The 14,637-nt window shown below is 37.0% G+C and overlaps 1 protein-coding gene across 5 annotated transcripts in view; it reads left to right on the forward strand.

The window, feature by feature from the left end:
- LOC131684043 (centrosome-associated zinc finger protein CP190) overlaps positions 1–9,489 on the forward strand; it is a 41,622-nt gene extending 32,133 nt beyond the window's left edge. For all 5 annotated transcript variants that reach the window (XM_058966555.1, XM_058966556.1, XM_058966558.1 and 2 more), the window contains exon 3: positions 7,484–9,489. In XM_058966555.1, the coding sequence (XP_058822538.1) occupies positions 7,484–8,814 (1,331 nt within the window). In that variant the 3' untranslated portion in view covers positions 8,815–9,489. The remainder of the gene's footprint in view (positions 1–7,483) is intronic.
- The last annotated feature ends 5,148 nt before the right edge of the window (positions 9,490–14,637 follow it).

The raw sequence follows: 14,637 nt of genomic DNA on the forward strand, positions 1-14,637 counted from the left end.
CAATGGTGTCGTGTAGAGCATCGAAAATAATCATAATGGTGGCATGACAGCATTTTATTAATCTACATTGAGATGCTCAAACGACAAAAAGTGTGTTTTTAAAACTTTTGATTTGACTTTTGTGCATCATTGCCTACAGGATATTTCTGATTGTTAAAGTGATTGCATAAAAAATGTAAGTGGATTTAAATTCTTTGATTAAAGTCCTACAAAGTGCGTAGATGAATTTGGTTCAACCTTTTTCATAACTTTTTTTAATTGCATCGTAATGAAAAATGACGCGGTGGGGCAAATCCGACCTCTAAATAGTGGGGTAAATCCGATCGCTTTTTTGCTAAGAAAATGTGTTTTTATCAAATTGAAATATATTTTTATTGTCATTTTGTATTATTTTTTTTGAAAAAAGGTTCATAATTACAAACGAGACACAAAAACGTGATGATTATAGTATTCGTCAAGCAATTGCTGCGATGCAAATGGAAATATCATTACGTGCTACTGCTCGTGATTTTAGCATTCCAAGATTGACATTGAACTCCATTTTCTTCATGTTACAATTCAATAAAACAACATTCATTGATTTATCATTGAAAAACCATAAAATTTGGATAATATCTGCACTAAATTAACCAAAAACATGGGGGGTCGGGTTTACCCCACCATTTTTGAAAACAGCAAAAATGAACATTTTCGTAAAACGCTTGTATCTCAAAATATTTCCAAGATCCGAATAAAATGCTAGATATAGAAAGTTGCCTAGGAGTTTCACCTTTAATTTGGTATATAAAACGACTTGATTTGATGTAAAATGAGCATTTTACAGCCAAAACCATTTACTAGGTCGGATTTACCCCACCTTACCCTATTAGCGCGATCTTTTTTTTCCGATTGCTGAAGCAGACTCGAATATTCTGTTCTACAACCAATATATTTTTTGAACAAGTGAAACTCTACTCAAAAGTTTTTTTTGATGATTTGCTTATTGTTACAGAAAGAAGTAAATCGATCGAAAAAGTATGCGCATTGATTATTTACGATGTGAATTTATTCTATTTTGCGATTCAACGTTGAATGGCGCCGAAATGTTCGCCACAAGTTTTCTTTTGACCAGTTTTCAAAAACGTTACTAAAATCGGTTGTCGGCACCCAAACATGGTCGGTTGTCGGCACCCAATTTTTTGTGGCAAATGCTCTTAATAACCCAGAGGCGACGCGTGGTTCCACCGTTAACCTGTTCAATATATCACGAGGGCCCTCAAAATGTCACGAAATAAGCAACTGATCAGAATCGTCACTAATTCAATTCCATGAGACGTTTCTGATCATATGATGCTTAATTTACCGTAGAACAAGAGCAAAAAATATATTACAACTTTCAAATGGGATAGCAATTGGAATTTTCCAAATGCAATTAATTAAATCCAGAGAACTTTTTTTCCTCGCAAAATATCATAGGAAAACTGCATTCAATATCGAGCACTCATGATTAGAACATCTCCTGATTTGAGTTTGTCTATTTTACACTTTCAGTAGACATATTTTCAACATGTAAATGCAAACAACAAACAGTTTCTTTCAAGCAAAAGTAGATGGTTCATTATTATCGTTGAACCAACCAAATACATACGCGCTTACAAGTATGCCCCTCCCAAGGGGAGAAACATTTTGTTAGGCTACCCAAGAAAACAAACGTATGAACGTATGACGCAATGTGTTTGAAAATTATAGAGTACTTGACAATCTGTAACTGTATTAGTGTGTTCAACGATTTGTTTTCCTCCACCTGTCATAATTTCTGATAGCTGGAGGAAAACAAATCGAAAAAAAAGCTTTTCAGTCATATTATTTGCATGGTGGATCGAACCCAACCGGTGTTGAAGTCTCCGGAATAAGTTTCACAGTGACACAGTGCATTTAAACACCATTATAAATACTTTAGGCAAGCGATGTCAAACGTTTAAATTGACGGACAGGTTTACATATGATGGAGGAAAACAAACTCCCAAGTAGTGTGAGTGAAATCATTTGCACAGAACTCTATAAAGCGCTCTCGTTTTGCACATAGCCCCAACGCCCAGCAATGCACGCTGGTTCAATGTTTGATTTGAACCGGTGCAAAAGGGAATAGAAAAAGCAGTCGTCCTTGACACTCACCTTGTTATTCCAGCCATCGCTCATCAAGCTGGTTCCATCCAGAGCATGCGGTGAGAGTAAAAGATGCGTGCAAGTTTTTGGTTGAACCGGTCATGTGAAAGCAGAAAATTTCTGAATTCTACTCGCTGGAGACGTCGAGTTGGTTTATCGTTCGGATCAAATTGTCAAACTTCGAGGTTCGGAGATTATTACTTTCATTTAAAATAGTTATCGTGCTACTGTTGTTAATAGTAACTCATAATGGGTTTCGGGTCTTCCGATTTTGGAAACCTGTTCAATGAACAGGATGAACGTACCGACGCGTCGCCTCTGTAATAACCTAATCAATATAGGTATTCTGGAACGGGTTTCACGAATAGATACCAGAGATCGATCTTTGGCACCATTCTGAAAACCAGGAAGGCGACTTCCGGTTTAGCGTTTTACATTTACATGAAGAAAGCCCACCTGGTCGTGTTTTCACCGCTAGGTAGCACCGGATATACCAGATTGTCACGACCAGATAATTTGGCGGAGGGGGCTCGGGGTTACCCTGTAGTCCCCCTCCCGTTTTGACTGACTTCTATCTGATCTGTCTGAAGCTTTGGTAAAAAACTGGTGTGCCTGAAACTAACTCAATGGCAGTGAATGCGATCCGTCAGTGAATTAACAGTGCGTAATATTCGCACTAGTTTTTCACTAACACATATTGTGCTTCTGATGAAGAATGATGTTCATAATTCCTTTGATGGGTATTGAACTGAATAAATTTCCTTTTCCTTTTGAATCGTGATGATCATCATTCATATTTTTCCATTTTTAGTAAATTTTTTAGGGTGCCGACAACCGACCACATTTTTCAAAATGGTAAACAGTTATCATTTTACTAAATTGTTAGTAACTTTTTTTAAGTTGACAAATGAAATTAAATTTTTCGATAAGTTATTAGCCTCTAGCTTTCTATTGGCATGCCTATTCCCATATATTGTTTAATTGGAGTAATGTTGTGAGCCACAAACAAAAGTGTTCCGACAACCGAACACATTCCCCTACATAAATAATGCATCTCTACACTTATTGTAATGATTAAATAAAACACGTATATTGTAAAATATAGGTAACCCTTAAATACATAACACTGTTTTAAAACAACATTGCGAAAAACATCTCAAAATTATCAGTAATGTATTGAAGCTGTGAGACAATTTTCACAATATTAAAAAAAAATGATTTGTGCCTTTGAGGGTTAATATCCCATGTTTGGAAATGAAGTCAAATGTGATATGAATTGATACAAAAAACATCTTTTGCACATTTCTAAAAGACTTGTTATGACTAACAAAAATGTTGCCAAAAACGGAACCCATTTGTTGCCAAAATCGGGGCGCGTCGAAAAGGGAGCATGCCAAAAACGGAACGCGCCAAAAACGGAATCTTACTGTACTGAACAAAGCGAAAATTATCTCCATGGCCCAATTTCCGCGCACTAGCTTTTAAATTGTTCTTTAAAATTTCAAGATACATGAATCTATCTATGGTAGATTCGATAAATCTTAAGCGTTTTTTCAAAACGTCATATCTGCAATGAGTTACTCTCTTTGTTTACTTTCTCTTTCGATTTTTACGGCGTCACTATAACACTTCACTTATTTTACAGTACAGATCGAAAGGCGGTGGTTTTAACTAGCATATTATGCAAAGAGTTGAGGGATAAATGTTAAAGTGACCGAATTATTAACAGAAGAGAAAGTAAACAAAGAGAGTAACTCATTGCAGATATGACGTTTTGAAAAAACGCTCAAGAAATGTCAAGTTTCCTGGACCACATGCACCGATACCCCACACCATAACATGACCACCGGGTTGTATACCCCCGAAAGCCATTCCCCAGACTGTACCATGCCCCAGAAAGACATTTCCCAGAATGTATCATTCCCTGGAACGCCATTATCCAGAACAGTGCTGTGCAATCTCACGATGGTCTTTGAGTTGTTACGGTAAATATGAAATGACCGTATCACCACAAAAATGACCGTTATTTAATTTCCATTTTCCTCGGATAGTGTTTCAGTTAACTATCTCTCACAGAAGCCGTGCGAGAGAGAACGCATTGAAATGATAGACAGATTGAGTACCATTTAATTTGTATTGGCATGGTAAACGAAATATTATCAGTGTATTGTATTCAGGCAGCAGGCGGTGCTTTGTTGATTTTTTCTCCACCTTTCTGTTCCTTTTATGAATAGTTATTTATGTGAAACCGCCTGTTTGTTAATTCTAGCTTGTTGTTTGTAATAAAATGATCGTCATAACCGTATTTATATTGCTAATAAAATGACGGTCAGTTATCCTTCCTCTCAATAATGATAACACTGAGTGAGAATCAGAAGAGAACCGTCTGACTGTTGTCAATTCATTGGAATGAGAACCGTAACTTAATTAGCATCACTTGCTGTGGCGAGGATTTGTGAAGAATTTCTTTGCCGGCGTCGGCGGTAAAACGTGATGATGAGTTATGTTCTATTATAGACCATGCGGTAGACTTGGGTGCAACGCCCAACTCCTACTTAGCAGAAGGCAAAGGATTCTTCACATTTCCTTTCGATCATGTCCATATGAGCCTGCCTAGTCCTAGTTTTTCGTTCTAAGTTTATAACTGATTCGCTCTAGAATACCTATCCATCTTTCAATTTCATTGCTTTCGTTTCTCTTGGTCTCAATTTTGCCGAAAATAGCCAACAAAATAGATACAGTAGAACCTTGCGGCAATTAAAACATAGTAACACGTAGTACGTTTGAAAAGATCAAATCAATAAAAAAATTTTTTTATGGGAAATGATTTTCTGGGAAATGGTGCATTCTGGGGAATGGTACACTCTGGGGAATGACTTTCTGGGGAATAGTATATTCTGGGGGATGCCACGGTATCTTTGTCGAACAACTTTATTCAAAAAAATTCGGCATCTGTAAAATTTCGGGATATGAAAGAATCGACTTTTACCTTTTATTTGAAAGTAAAATTAAAATATTCTATCGGGGGGTCTAGAACAACTTTTTATTTTAAAGTTTTTTGATCGAAAAATTAAGTTTTGTAATAAAAGTAATTCGCATTTTTGCTACTAATTGGTTCTGCAGGCATTGAAAAATTACTTAAAGTGAGAATCTGATGAACAATCCCATTGTCTACAACTTCGTAGAATGCTATAAATATATAAAATATATAAAAAATAAATATGAAATCACCCGAGAAAGTTATTAAAATTTTATCAGTTTTTAGGTGTGCGAGGTCTATGGATTAAAAATTCGATTAACAAGGACTTACAAAAAATGTTGGGTTTAAATGAATGGTAAATTCATATAAATTTCAATATATATAAAGTCACATTCTCAGCAGAAAAAATATATTTTAAGATTTCTCCGGGTATTGGGCGAAAATGACACTTTATGAACAAGGAGGTGTGGAAAGGCGTTGACCAAATTTATTCGATAATCTTATACCTTTTCAAGATGTTGATTAATGTAGTAAATTTTATCATGCCTTTTTCATTTCTTTTCTTGCTCTAGGGGATAGCTAATGTATACTAGAATGACCTTCTTCTTGATCCTATCCTGCCTGGTAAAATACAATTGGCTTAAATTCAAAGTTTTATATTTGAATGAACTAAAGTAGACCGTTCGAGTCATTGTAATAAACGACGGATTTTATTGCAATTTTGGGTTGAGAATCCCGTTTGTCTTTATCAACATTAAAAGAAAGATGATTGAAAAAGAAAAAAGCTCTTCGAGTTTTGGATCCATGTTTGTTATCTTTTGGGGTAGATTCATTTCATCATTTTCTATATCTACTTTTATAGTGAGATCGCTTCTTCGTACAATAGACAATTTCTCATTTACTATTGCGATTTCAGTTCAATGTACAGCGATTCCCAAAAGTTAACAAACTTGAACATAAATCTCATCGAATTATTTTCATTATTGTCCTTCATGAAACTGTCAATCAGGATTCTCAATCGAAATCAAATGACTAAATATCTAATCGAGTTTGATCAAATATAAAGTTAAAATTTAGGCCACAAGATGGTAACGAGCAAAAAGGTTTATTCACGATTACATCAAGCATACTCCAGAATGAGAAGAAAAAAACGAAGAAACAAATATATATGTGACAGAAAAAAAACTGTTTCATTCTGCTGCATTACCCAGCATCTTTCAAGAGTCTCAATTTCGTTCAAATTTTATCTACTCTTCTCTATATCTCCATGCTCCTAAAATATCATTGGTGCGCATAAAGCTGTGGAATCTTGAATTATTTTTTTTTTACGCTTAAGGGTGGGACTTTGCTAGCATTCAGGTTTTTCTGAGCACACTGTTAGACAATCCATTTTTTACAAATAAAAATGTTTTTGGAATAAAGCTTCTTAATCAATAGGCCCCGTGCGAATCTAGAAACTTTGTTAAAAATTTAATAGCTTTCTCTGGCAATTTTATATCGCGATGTAGTTTTCTACAAAGTTGTACACAATACAATTGTCCATCAGATTCTCACTTTTGTAAAAAGTTGTTCTGGAGCCCCCGACAGAATATTTTAATTTTACATTCAAATGAAAGGGAAAAGCCCATTCTATCACATGCAGAAGTTTTAGCGATGCCGATTTTTTTTCGAAAAAAAATTGTTCTACCAAACACACTGTGAATAGTATACGATCGACCACCGCCGTGCTTTACTGTCGGCCACAGACTTTTCGTATTCAACTCAGCATTCACCTTCGTCAGCGATGGTTCCTACGATGGAACTCGCATGTAAAAAATGAAGCGACTCGACTTCAAGATAATGCTACATTTCCGATAAAAATTTGTCGACTAACGATTTCAAATCGCTGGACCTTCTTGAGGTTTTTAACCAATGCGGGGCAACTTGCGAGATGCATGTTTTCCAAAATACAGGACGTCTGGCCATTTTATTTCAGCAGCACAAGAGACCAACGACCAACGGAATTAAAAGAAACATTCAACTTCACATTCTTTTAACATTTTTGGAAATAGGTGAATATTGACGCAACATTATTCAACTGTGACAAGTCAAATTTGATTTCCGTCCATCAATCTAGTTTACTATAAATAATCACTTGTGCGTATTACTTTCTATTTGATGTAAAAACTGCGGGAATCGCCTATCGTTATACTATTTATGCTGTGACATATCTCCACATAGGCTACATCGCATGGATCGCGTAGGCAGCCGTGCAGCTCTGCGTAACTGTTGATAGCTTCCAAAACCAACAATCCGTGCCTATGATAAACTTGTTTGCAATAAACTTCATTAATCTTTCAACGTTTCTTTCATTTGCAGGCGGCAACGTGGTGATGGTTCTTAACGATGACAATTTCATCAGTGGCAGCGGACTACAGTTGGCGGATGGAACGCAACTGATCAACACCACCGGTGCACAGGATTCAAATATCGTGGTTATGTACAGCCAAGCAGCGGAGGAATTGGCTGCTCCGGTTAATACCGTCACTACAACCAGTGCACCAATTACGGCCGGTACCGAGACCCCCCATGTACAAGAGCACGAGGAAGTTGCTGCTACAGAGAAGGAGGTAGTCGCAAAGAAAGCGGAATTAACTGAGGACGAATTGTCACAGGCTTCGACCCAACCGTCGGATAAAGTTAGTGAAAAGGAAGTTGAGACCGAGCAAATGGAGGTAGATGCTGAAAGTAGCCAGGAACCACCTGCCGAGGAGAGTGTTGATGAGGAAAAAAATGCTTCCGATTTGAATGAGTCGTCTGATGTGGCACGGCAAAGCACTCAAGCGGAAGCGGACGATGATGACGAGGACGAAGAAGAAGAGGAAGAGGCGGATGACTCTAAGCCAGCGGATGAAGCAGCGAAGGCGGAAAAAGAACGCGATAAATTGAAACTGATTTCCGAGCTTGAAGGGGACTGGTCCGAGGATACAGAGGAACAACCCACTCCGGTCGAGAAAAAAGAAGAAAAACAGGCGGTTCAGTCAGAACCAGCAAATGCAACTGAAGAGAAGAAAGAATCGCCAGCAACTGCCAAGAATGAGAGTAAAATTAACGAGGAGGATATCGGTCAATTATTGGACGATTGGAACAATGAAACAAAATTCACGGAATCCGATTCGGATGCTGATTTGGAGAAGAAACTTCAGAAGGTGGTAGGTGAGAAAAAGGAAGACCCGAAGGAGGAGGATATCGCAATGGAAACCTCAACTGCTGACAACACAGCCGATAGTGTGGACGACAGTGCGAATGATAGCGAGACGCATGTGGTAATAGTCGCAGCGGAGAGCGAAACAGAGGCCTCCGTGAGGGAGGATGACGATGCAGATAAAAGTCAAGAGCTGAAAACGGAGAAAGTGGGCGATGAGAACATAAATAAGGAAAATGTTAGTGAGAAAATGGACGTCATTGAAAATGACAAAGTCCCTGCAAAGGAAGATGAGCCCGTTGAAAAGGAAGAAGAACCAGTTGAAGAGGAAGAAGAACCAGTTGAAAAGGAAGAAGATCCAGTGGAAAAGGAAGAAGAGTCAGCGGAACAAGATGAGGATCCAGCCGAACAGGATGAAGCAAAAGGAACAGAAGACAAAGCAAAGTCGAAGGAAGTTGTTAATTCACTTCTAGGAGATTGGGATGAAGATGAGGATGATTTGTAAAGTATGTTTTAATATCAGCAAGTGACTTTTTGTAAAAGATTTTTCTTATATCGAGTGCTAAAATTAACAATAGCATGAAAGTTTAGAAATAGCATTATTGATAATGTTATTAATTTTATAGATGGAAATTTATATTTCATAAACAAACCGCATAAATCACATTTCTTCTTTGAATTTGGCATTTATCTCACTTGTAAAGAATATCGTTTACGCTTGTAATGTTCGATATCTGCTACTAACACTGTCCATATTAATCGAAGAGATGTTACCTAACCATAAATTTAATCATTAATGGGCAAATTTATGGTTAAAAAACATCTGCGGGAATTAAAATGTGGATTGGTTCGAGTCACGACTAAAATCCACAGTTGGGAGTTCTCTAATCCTCTCTTGTTGGGAGAAACAATTGCAAGCAATGCAACTACATTTCTCCCAACAACGGAAAGGATTTGAAAAGCTAACATCCAGATTATTTGTCTATCCTTTAAATCAAATGAATCACAATTACAATCATTATTTTAAGTGAACCGGGAAGTACTATTTTTTTCTTTATTGATAGTGAAACTTTACGGAACACATTTTAGAGCAGGCAAATGTTTTCGTTCAAAGTTATGTTCTATGCGAAAAACGTTTGGTGTAGAATGAAGTTAAATAAATGAATATAGATTGTATTGATTAGCTATCTACGTTTTATGATCCGATGTCCTTGAAATTAAATAGCAAATATTAAAATTACGGAGGAATGCTATGAACTCCAACGAATGAATTTGGTTTTTGGTTATCATAGATTTTCTGGTTGTACCCACTAGTTGTTGGCAGCGACATCTGTCGGTAATAGCGATCTTGGTTGTCTAATTAAAGGCGCATGACTATATTGTACGTCGTATAACAGTTTTCTCGCAAATGGGCCAACGAGGATAAGGCAATAAGGACTCGACAGATTGAGTTGTACACCCGCAGTTTCCAGAGAGATAAGGTTTTCGTTTTTGGTTGGAGCAATGATGTGGTACTCGTATTGGTAAAATTGGAATCTTGTTACTCAAGTGGCGAATAGAACAGCAAGCTGGCAACACTAACTAGCAAGATATGGGTGAGTGGTTCAAGTCGGTTATAACCCCTGCGAGTGTGGTCGTGAAAAGACGCGAGCCAGGTTCAATCACAATCGCCAATGACAGATGTTGGTAGTAAACAAAGGAGAAAAGTTTTTTCTGTCATTAACTGCTATGAACTGTGTTTAGCCAGTAACGGTTTGTCCGGAATTTCCTTTCAAAGAGAATTATGACAGTTGGCTTTTAAGCCGTAATCATATGTTTGTCGAGATATAAACAATTAGTTTTTCACTCCAATTCTCGACAAACTTATGATTACGGCCTAAGCCAACTGTCAAAATCCACTTTGAATGGAAATTCCGGACAAACCGTTACACGCCAATCACAGATGTAGTAAACGAAAGAGAAATTTTTTCTCTTTCATAAACTCCATATCAACATTTGAATAGGGCTAATAAGATTTGTAAACAAACTTCTGTTTTGCTGATTTCTCTTAATTTGTTATATTTTCGACACAGAAGACATTTGAAATTGATTCTACCAAGGGTAAAGATGTTGATTCATGTGTATCTTTCATGAAAATCAACTCGACAGCGGAATAATGAGCGAAATAAGTTTGTTTACAAAAATCTTATTAGCCCTTTTGAAGAATTGATATTGAACTGTTGTGAACTGTGTTCGACTAGTAACGGTTTGTCTGGAATTTCCATTCAAAGTGGATTTTGACAGTTGGCTTTTAGGCCGTAATCATATAAACTAATAATTCAATTTTTTTGATCTTTTGGCTTAAGTGCCAATACCTTATTTAGGACTGGTGGTATCCAACGGGGAAAAGCGATCGGAAATGGTGAGTAAAGCTAAGCAATCATGTGAAAAAAATTCACCCAGAGGCGTGAATTTTTTTCACATGATTGCTTAGCTTCACTCACCATTTCCGATCGTTTTTCCCCGTTGGATACCACCTGTCCTAAATAAGGTATTGGCACTTAAGCCAAAAGACCAAAAAAATTGAATTATTAGTTTAATTCGAACGGGCGGGTTCGCTCCCGTCATACCTCTGTTCACTGGGTAAGGGACCAGAAATCGACAGTCTTCATTAGCTCTGTCACCCACCGAAGTACGATGGGTAATGAACTAAAAATTAGACATCAGACGATTATAAAAACCCGGGCCTTGGTATCTAGCGGGGAAATTAAATAGATCAAATGTGTTGGGGTGATCAGCTGCCGTTGTGTGTGATTCCTCGCTTTGCAGACAGGGTACGATCACCGTTGCCAGTGGGATAATCATATGTTCTTTCTGGGATGTCACCATACCTAGGGATAGCATAAGGGTTAGTGCATTGGGCCGGAGTCTCAAAGGTTGCGGGTTCGTGTCTCGCCTCTGGGTGGTGAATTTTTTTCACATGATTGCTTAGCTTCACTCACCATTTCCGATCGTTTTTTCCCGTTGGATACCACCAGTCCGTAATCATATGTTTGTCGAGAATTATTGTAATATTTTTCCTGCCAATAACAATACTCCCCTTGCGAGCACGCATGGGAGCATAGACAAAGAAGTATGTTTGTTTACTTTGCACGATAGGTAGTCGGTTACATGTTCGGTAGGTAGATTTGGCTTCATTCTGTTCGAGCCTTTACATAAGTAAACAACGCCTTTGGGAAATAGCAGTAGCCACGATTTTGACACGGAAGTGTACGAAATGGAAATGAACGACCACCAGGACGCTGTTGGTTAGGAATAATATTTCCCAGCCTAGTAAACAGGTCTCCACGCGTAAGCGCTAGTCGCTCGCACGAGATCTGTTGGACAACCATTGAAGTTTTAGAATTTTCATTGTTTACATCATGGAAATATATTAAAGACCCAAGGCTTCATTTAGCTAATGCATTGAACCAGCTCCCTATTAGAATTAGACGGTCATGAATTTATGGAATTTATTAACCCCTTCACTACCTGCGATAGGAAACTTGGAAAGTATTTGTTTCTATTTTGATACCCATTTAATTTATTTGATATCCCATCCATTGGGGTGCTTTTCAATCCCCACTCGATTTTTTTAAATCCTCCCAAGTTTCTTTTTGGTTCAAAACCAAAAGTCGTTCGTAAGCTGTTCATATAATCATCAATTTAAATAAATTTTCCTAACATTGCGGAATCGAAAAGGTTAAATCTTTAAAATAACAGTTTTGCAATCTTGTTACTATCTTGTTTTTTTTTACCACAATAACCACTCAAGATCCAAGAAAATTTAAAAATATTTTCAAATAACTTTTCATGTTCTAAAGTAGGTAAAATCTCCTAGAACACAATTAACTGCGTAGCAGGTCTTCTAAAAATAAGTTTGGTTGGTGAGGTTCGAGTTTTTTTTATTTTCCGGGAAATGGTATTCCGTGAAGTGGTTTTTGCGGGAAATGATACATCCCGGGAAATAGTTTTTCGGGAAATGATACATTCCGGGAAATGGTACATTCCGGGAAACGATATTCCGGGAAATGACGTACAACCGGTATCTAAACATCACGCAAGACGAAAAACGTCGTGTGGAATGTTTGAATATTGTGCATGGCACCGAACATAATTCTTTGTTTGGGGCTTTATAGTTATAACGCCCCATATATGTAGGTCGCTGTCAAACTACATATGTTGGTATAGGGTTGCCAGGGGGCTGCATTGAACCGAATCAAATAAACGAGTTATAAATATAATGAAAATGTAACTACTGCCTACTGCCTAGGACAAAAATCTCCGCTCGCAAAGGTAAATTGCGTGCGAAGGATTCGATGGAAACTCATTAAAATATGATTTTTAATATTGATTTATCTGTAAATATATAAAAAAGACTCACGGCTCCTTTAAGCTCACGCAACGAGCCGAGTCAAATAAATGAATTAAACAAAATGAAAATGTAGAAGTTTTATAGAAAACTGACCACAAAAACTATCCCAAAATGAGCACTTTATCGCTAGTGGTTGCGTCTAACAAAACTCAGATATTATGCTAGATAGTGGCCGGAATAAGGATAGTTAAATTATACGGAAATTGAATTTCTGTAATAGGTTAGTATGGACATCAGGTATCTCACTCTCGCATGCTAGATAAAAACATTTCAATTAGCTGATGACAATCCAGCTTTTTACGAGCCAAAATGGCGGTTTTAATTGTTTTGTTCGTAATACGTTTAATTACCCTTTTTTGACAATAATCGTTTACACCAGCTTGACAGCAACGCCCAGTTGAAGATGTCATTGAATAAACACCCAACGCATTGGACTAACGTAGGATGACTTATGGCGATTTCGCTTGAACCTGAAACTGAGTCAGGTTCTAACCCCAACTGCTGTCAGTTCATACATTTTGACAGCAGTTGGGGTTGGGAACTGACTCAGTTTCGCCTCAAACGAAAACCACATTAATCTCACTGTGCGGTTGACGTAAACGATTTTTGACCCCTCTCTCTCATCTCGTAGCATTTGGTCATAAAATTCTAACCTCCGCTCGTAAATGACGTAGCATTTACTTACCCCCTCCTCCTCGTCCCACGCAAAGGCCCCGCAAAATTAAATATGTTTTTCAATTATTTTAAATACATGTCCTTTCAAAATATTTGACGACTTCTATCAACATTTTCATTATAACAGCAAATTGCGTTGCAAAATGAGCCCAATTCATGACAAATATAGTGTTGATAGCTTTGTTTTGAATTTTATATGTCAAGGGGAGCATGAAGAGAAGTTCTCTCAGTTCACAATCCTGTAGCTGCCAATGATTCTAAGAAGCAAACTAAGACTAGTTAGCAACCTTAGCTAACTAATGTAGCAAGTTAAATCCGCATACAAAATCTTTTTCGTATTTTTCGAACTTGTAATTCCGCGAATCGTAAAATTTACCTCATGAAAAACCGCATCAACTTGTGTGAATTTAAATTTATTTCTCTTGGGAATGGAGGATCATTAATTTGTTTTACATTTCTTATAAAATAAATGTATAGAATTCGCTCAAACTTTCAAGATTTTTTCCGAGGCCCGGAGGGCCGAGTCTTATATACCAATCGACTCAGCTCGACGATTTGGGACAATGTCTGTGTGTGTATGTAACGGACAAACTCTCATTCGTGTTTCTCAGCAATGGCTGAACCGATCTTATCCAAACTAATTATCAAACAGTAAGAACGCTATTAATTTGTTTTTGATTCTGATGTTCAGTTTCCAAGATATGAATGTTTGAATGTGTAAAATGGCGTTTTTTGCAGTTTTTTTTAAAATTATCTGCCGAAATTGACAACATAGATTAACACCTTATATATTTTAGGCAGCTTATATGAATACCTTTCGAACAAGCTATAGATTGTTGAAATCGGATTATTACCAAAAGAGATATTTATCATTATTTTTATCATTTCCCATAGCCACAAATAAGACCAAAAACAGGCAATCTATTTTTAACGCCAAAACGGCCAATTTTAGGTCAATAGTATCTTTAGAGAATTTGATGGATATAATGTGGCCTTTTATTTGGTATTATTTTTTTGCTGATTAATCCACCTACGAGTGAGATATTTTTAGAAATTTTCTTGGAAGTGATTGTATTGAAATGATGTCTTCGACAAATTTGTAGCTCTTACTTTTGCGAATAACTTTACTGAAGACATCAAATATCTATTTTGAATACTTTAAAAGTTATAGTTTGTTATTTGTGGATTACCCTTTGTCGCCTATTTATTGTTCAATATAGTAGTAAAGCATTTAAATTAGCCAAATATTATTTCGATAAA

The sequence above is a fragment of the Topomyia yanbarensis genome, chromosome 2 (genome assembly GCF_030247195.1).
Source record: "Topomyia yanbarensis strain Yona2022 chromosome 2, ASM3024719v1, whole genome shotgun sequence".
Classification (NCBI taxonomy): domain Eukaryota; kingdom Metazoa; phylum Arthropoda; class Insecta; order Diptera; family Culicidae; genus Topomyia; species Topomyia yanbarensis.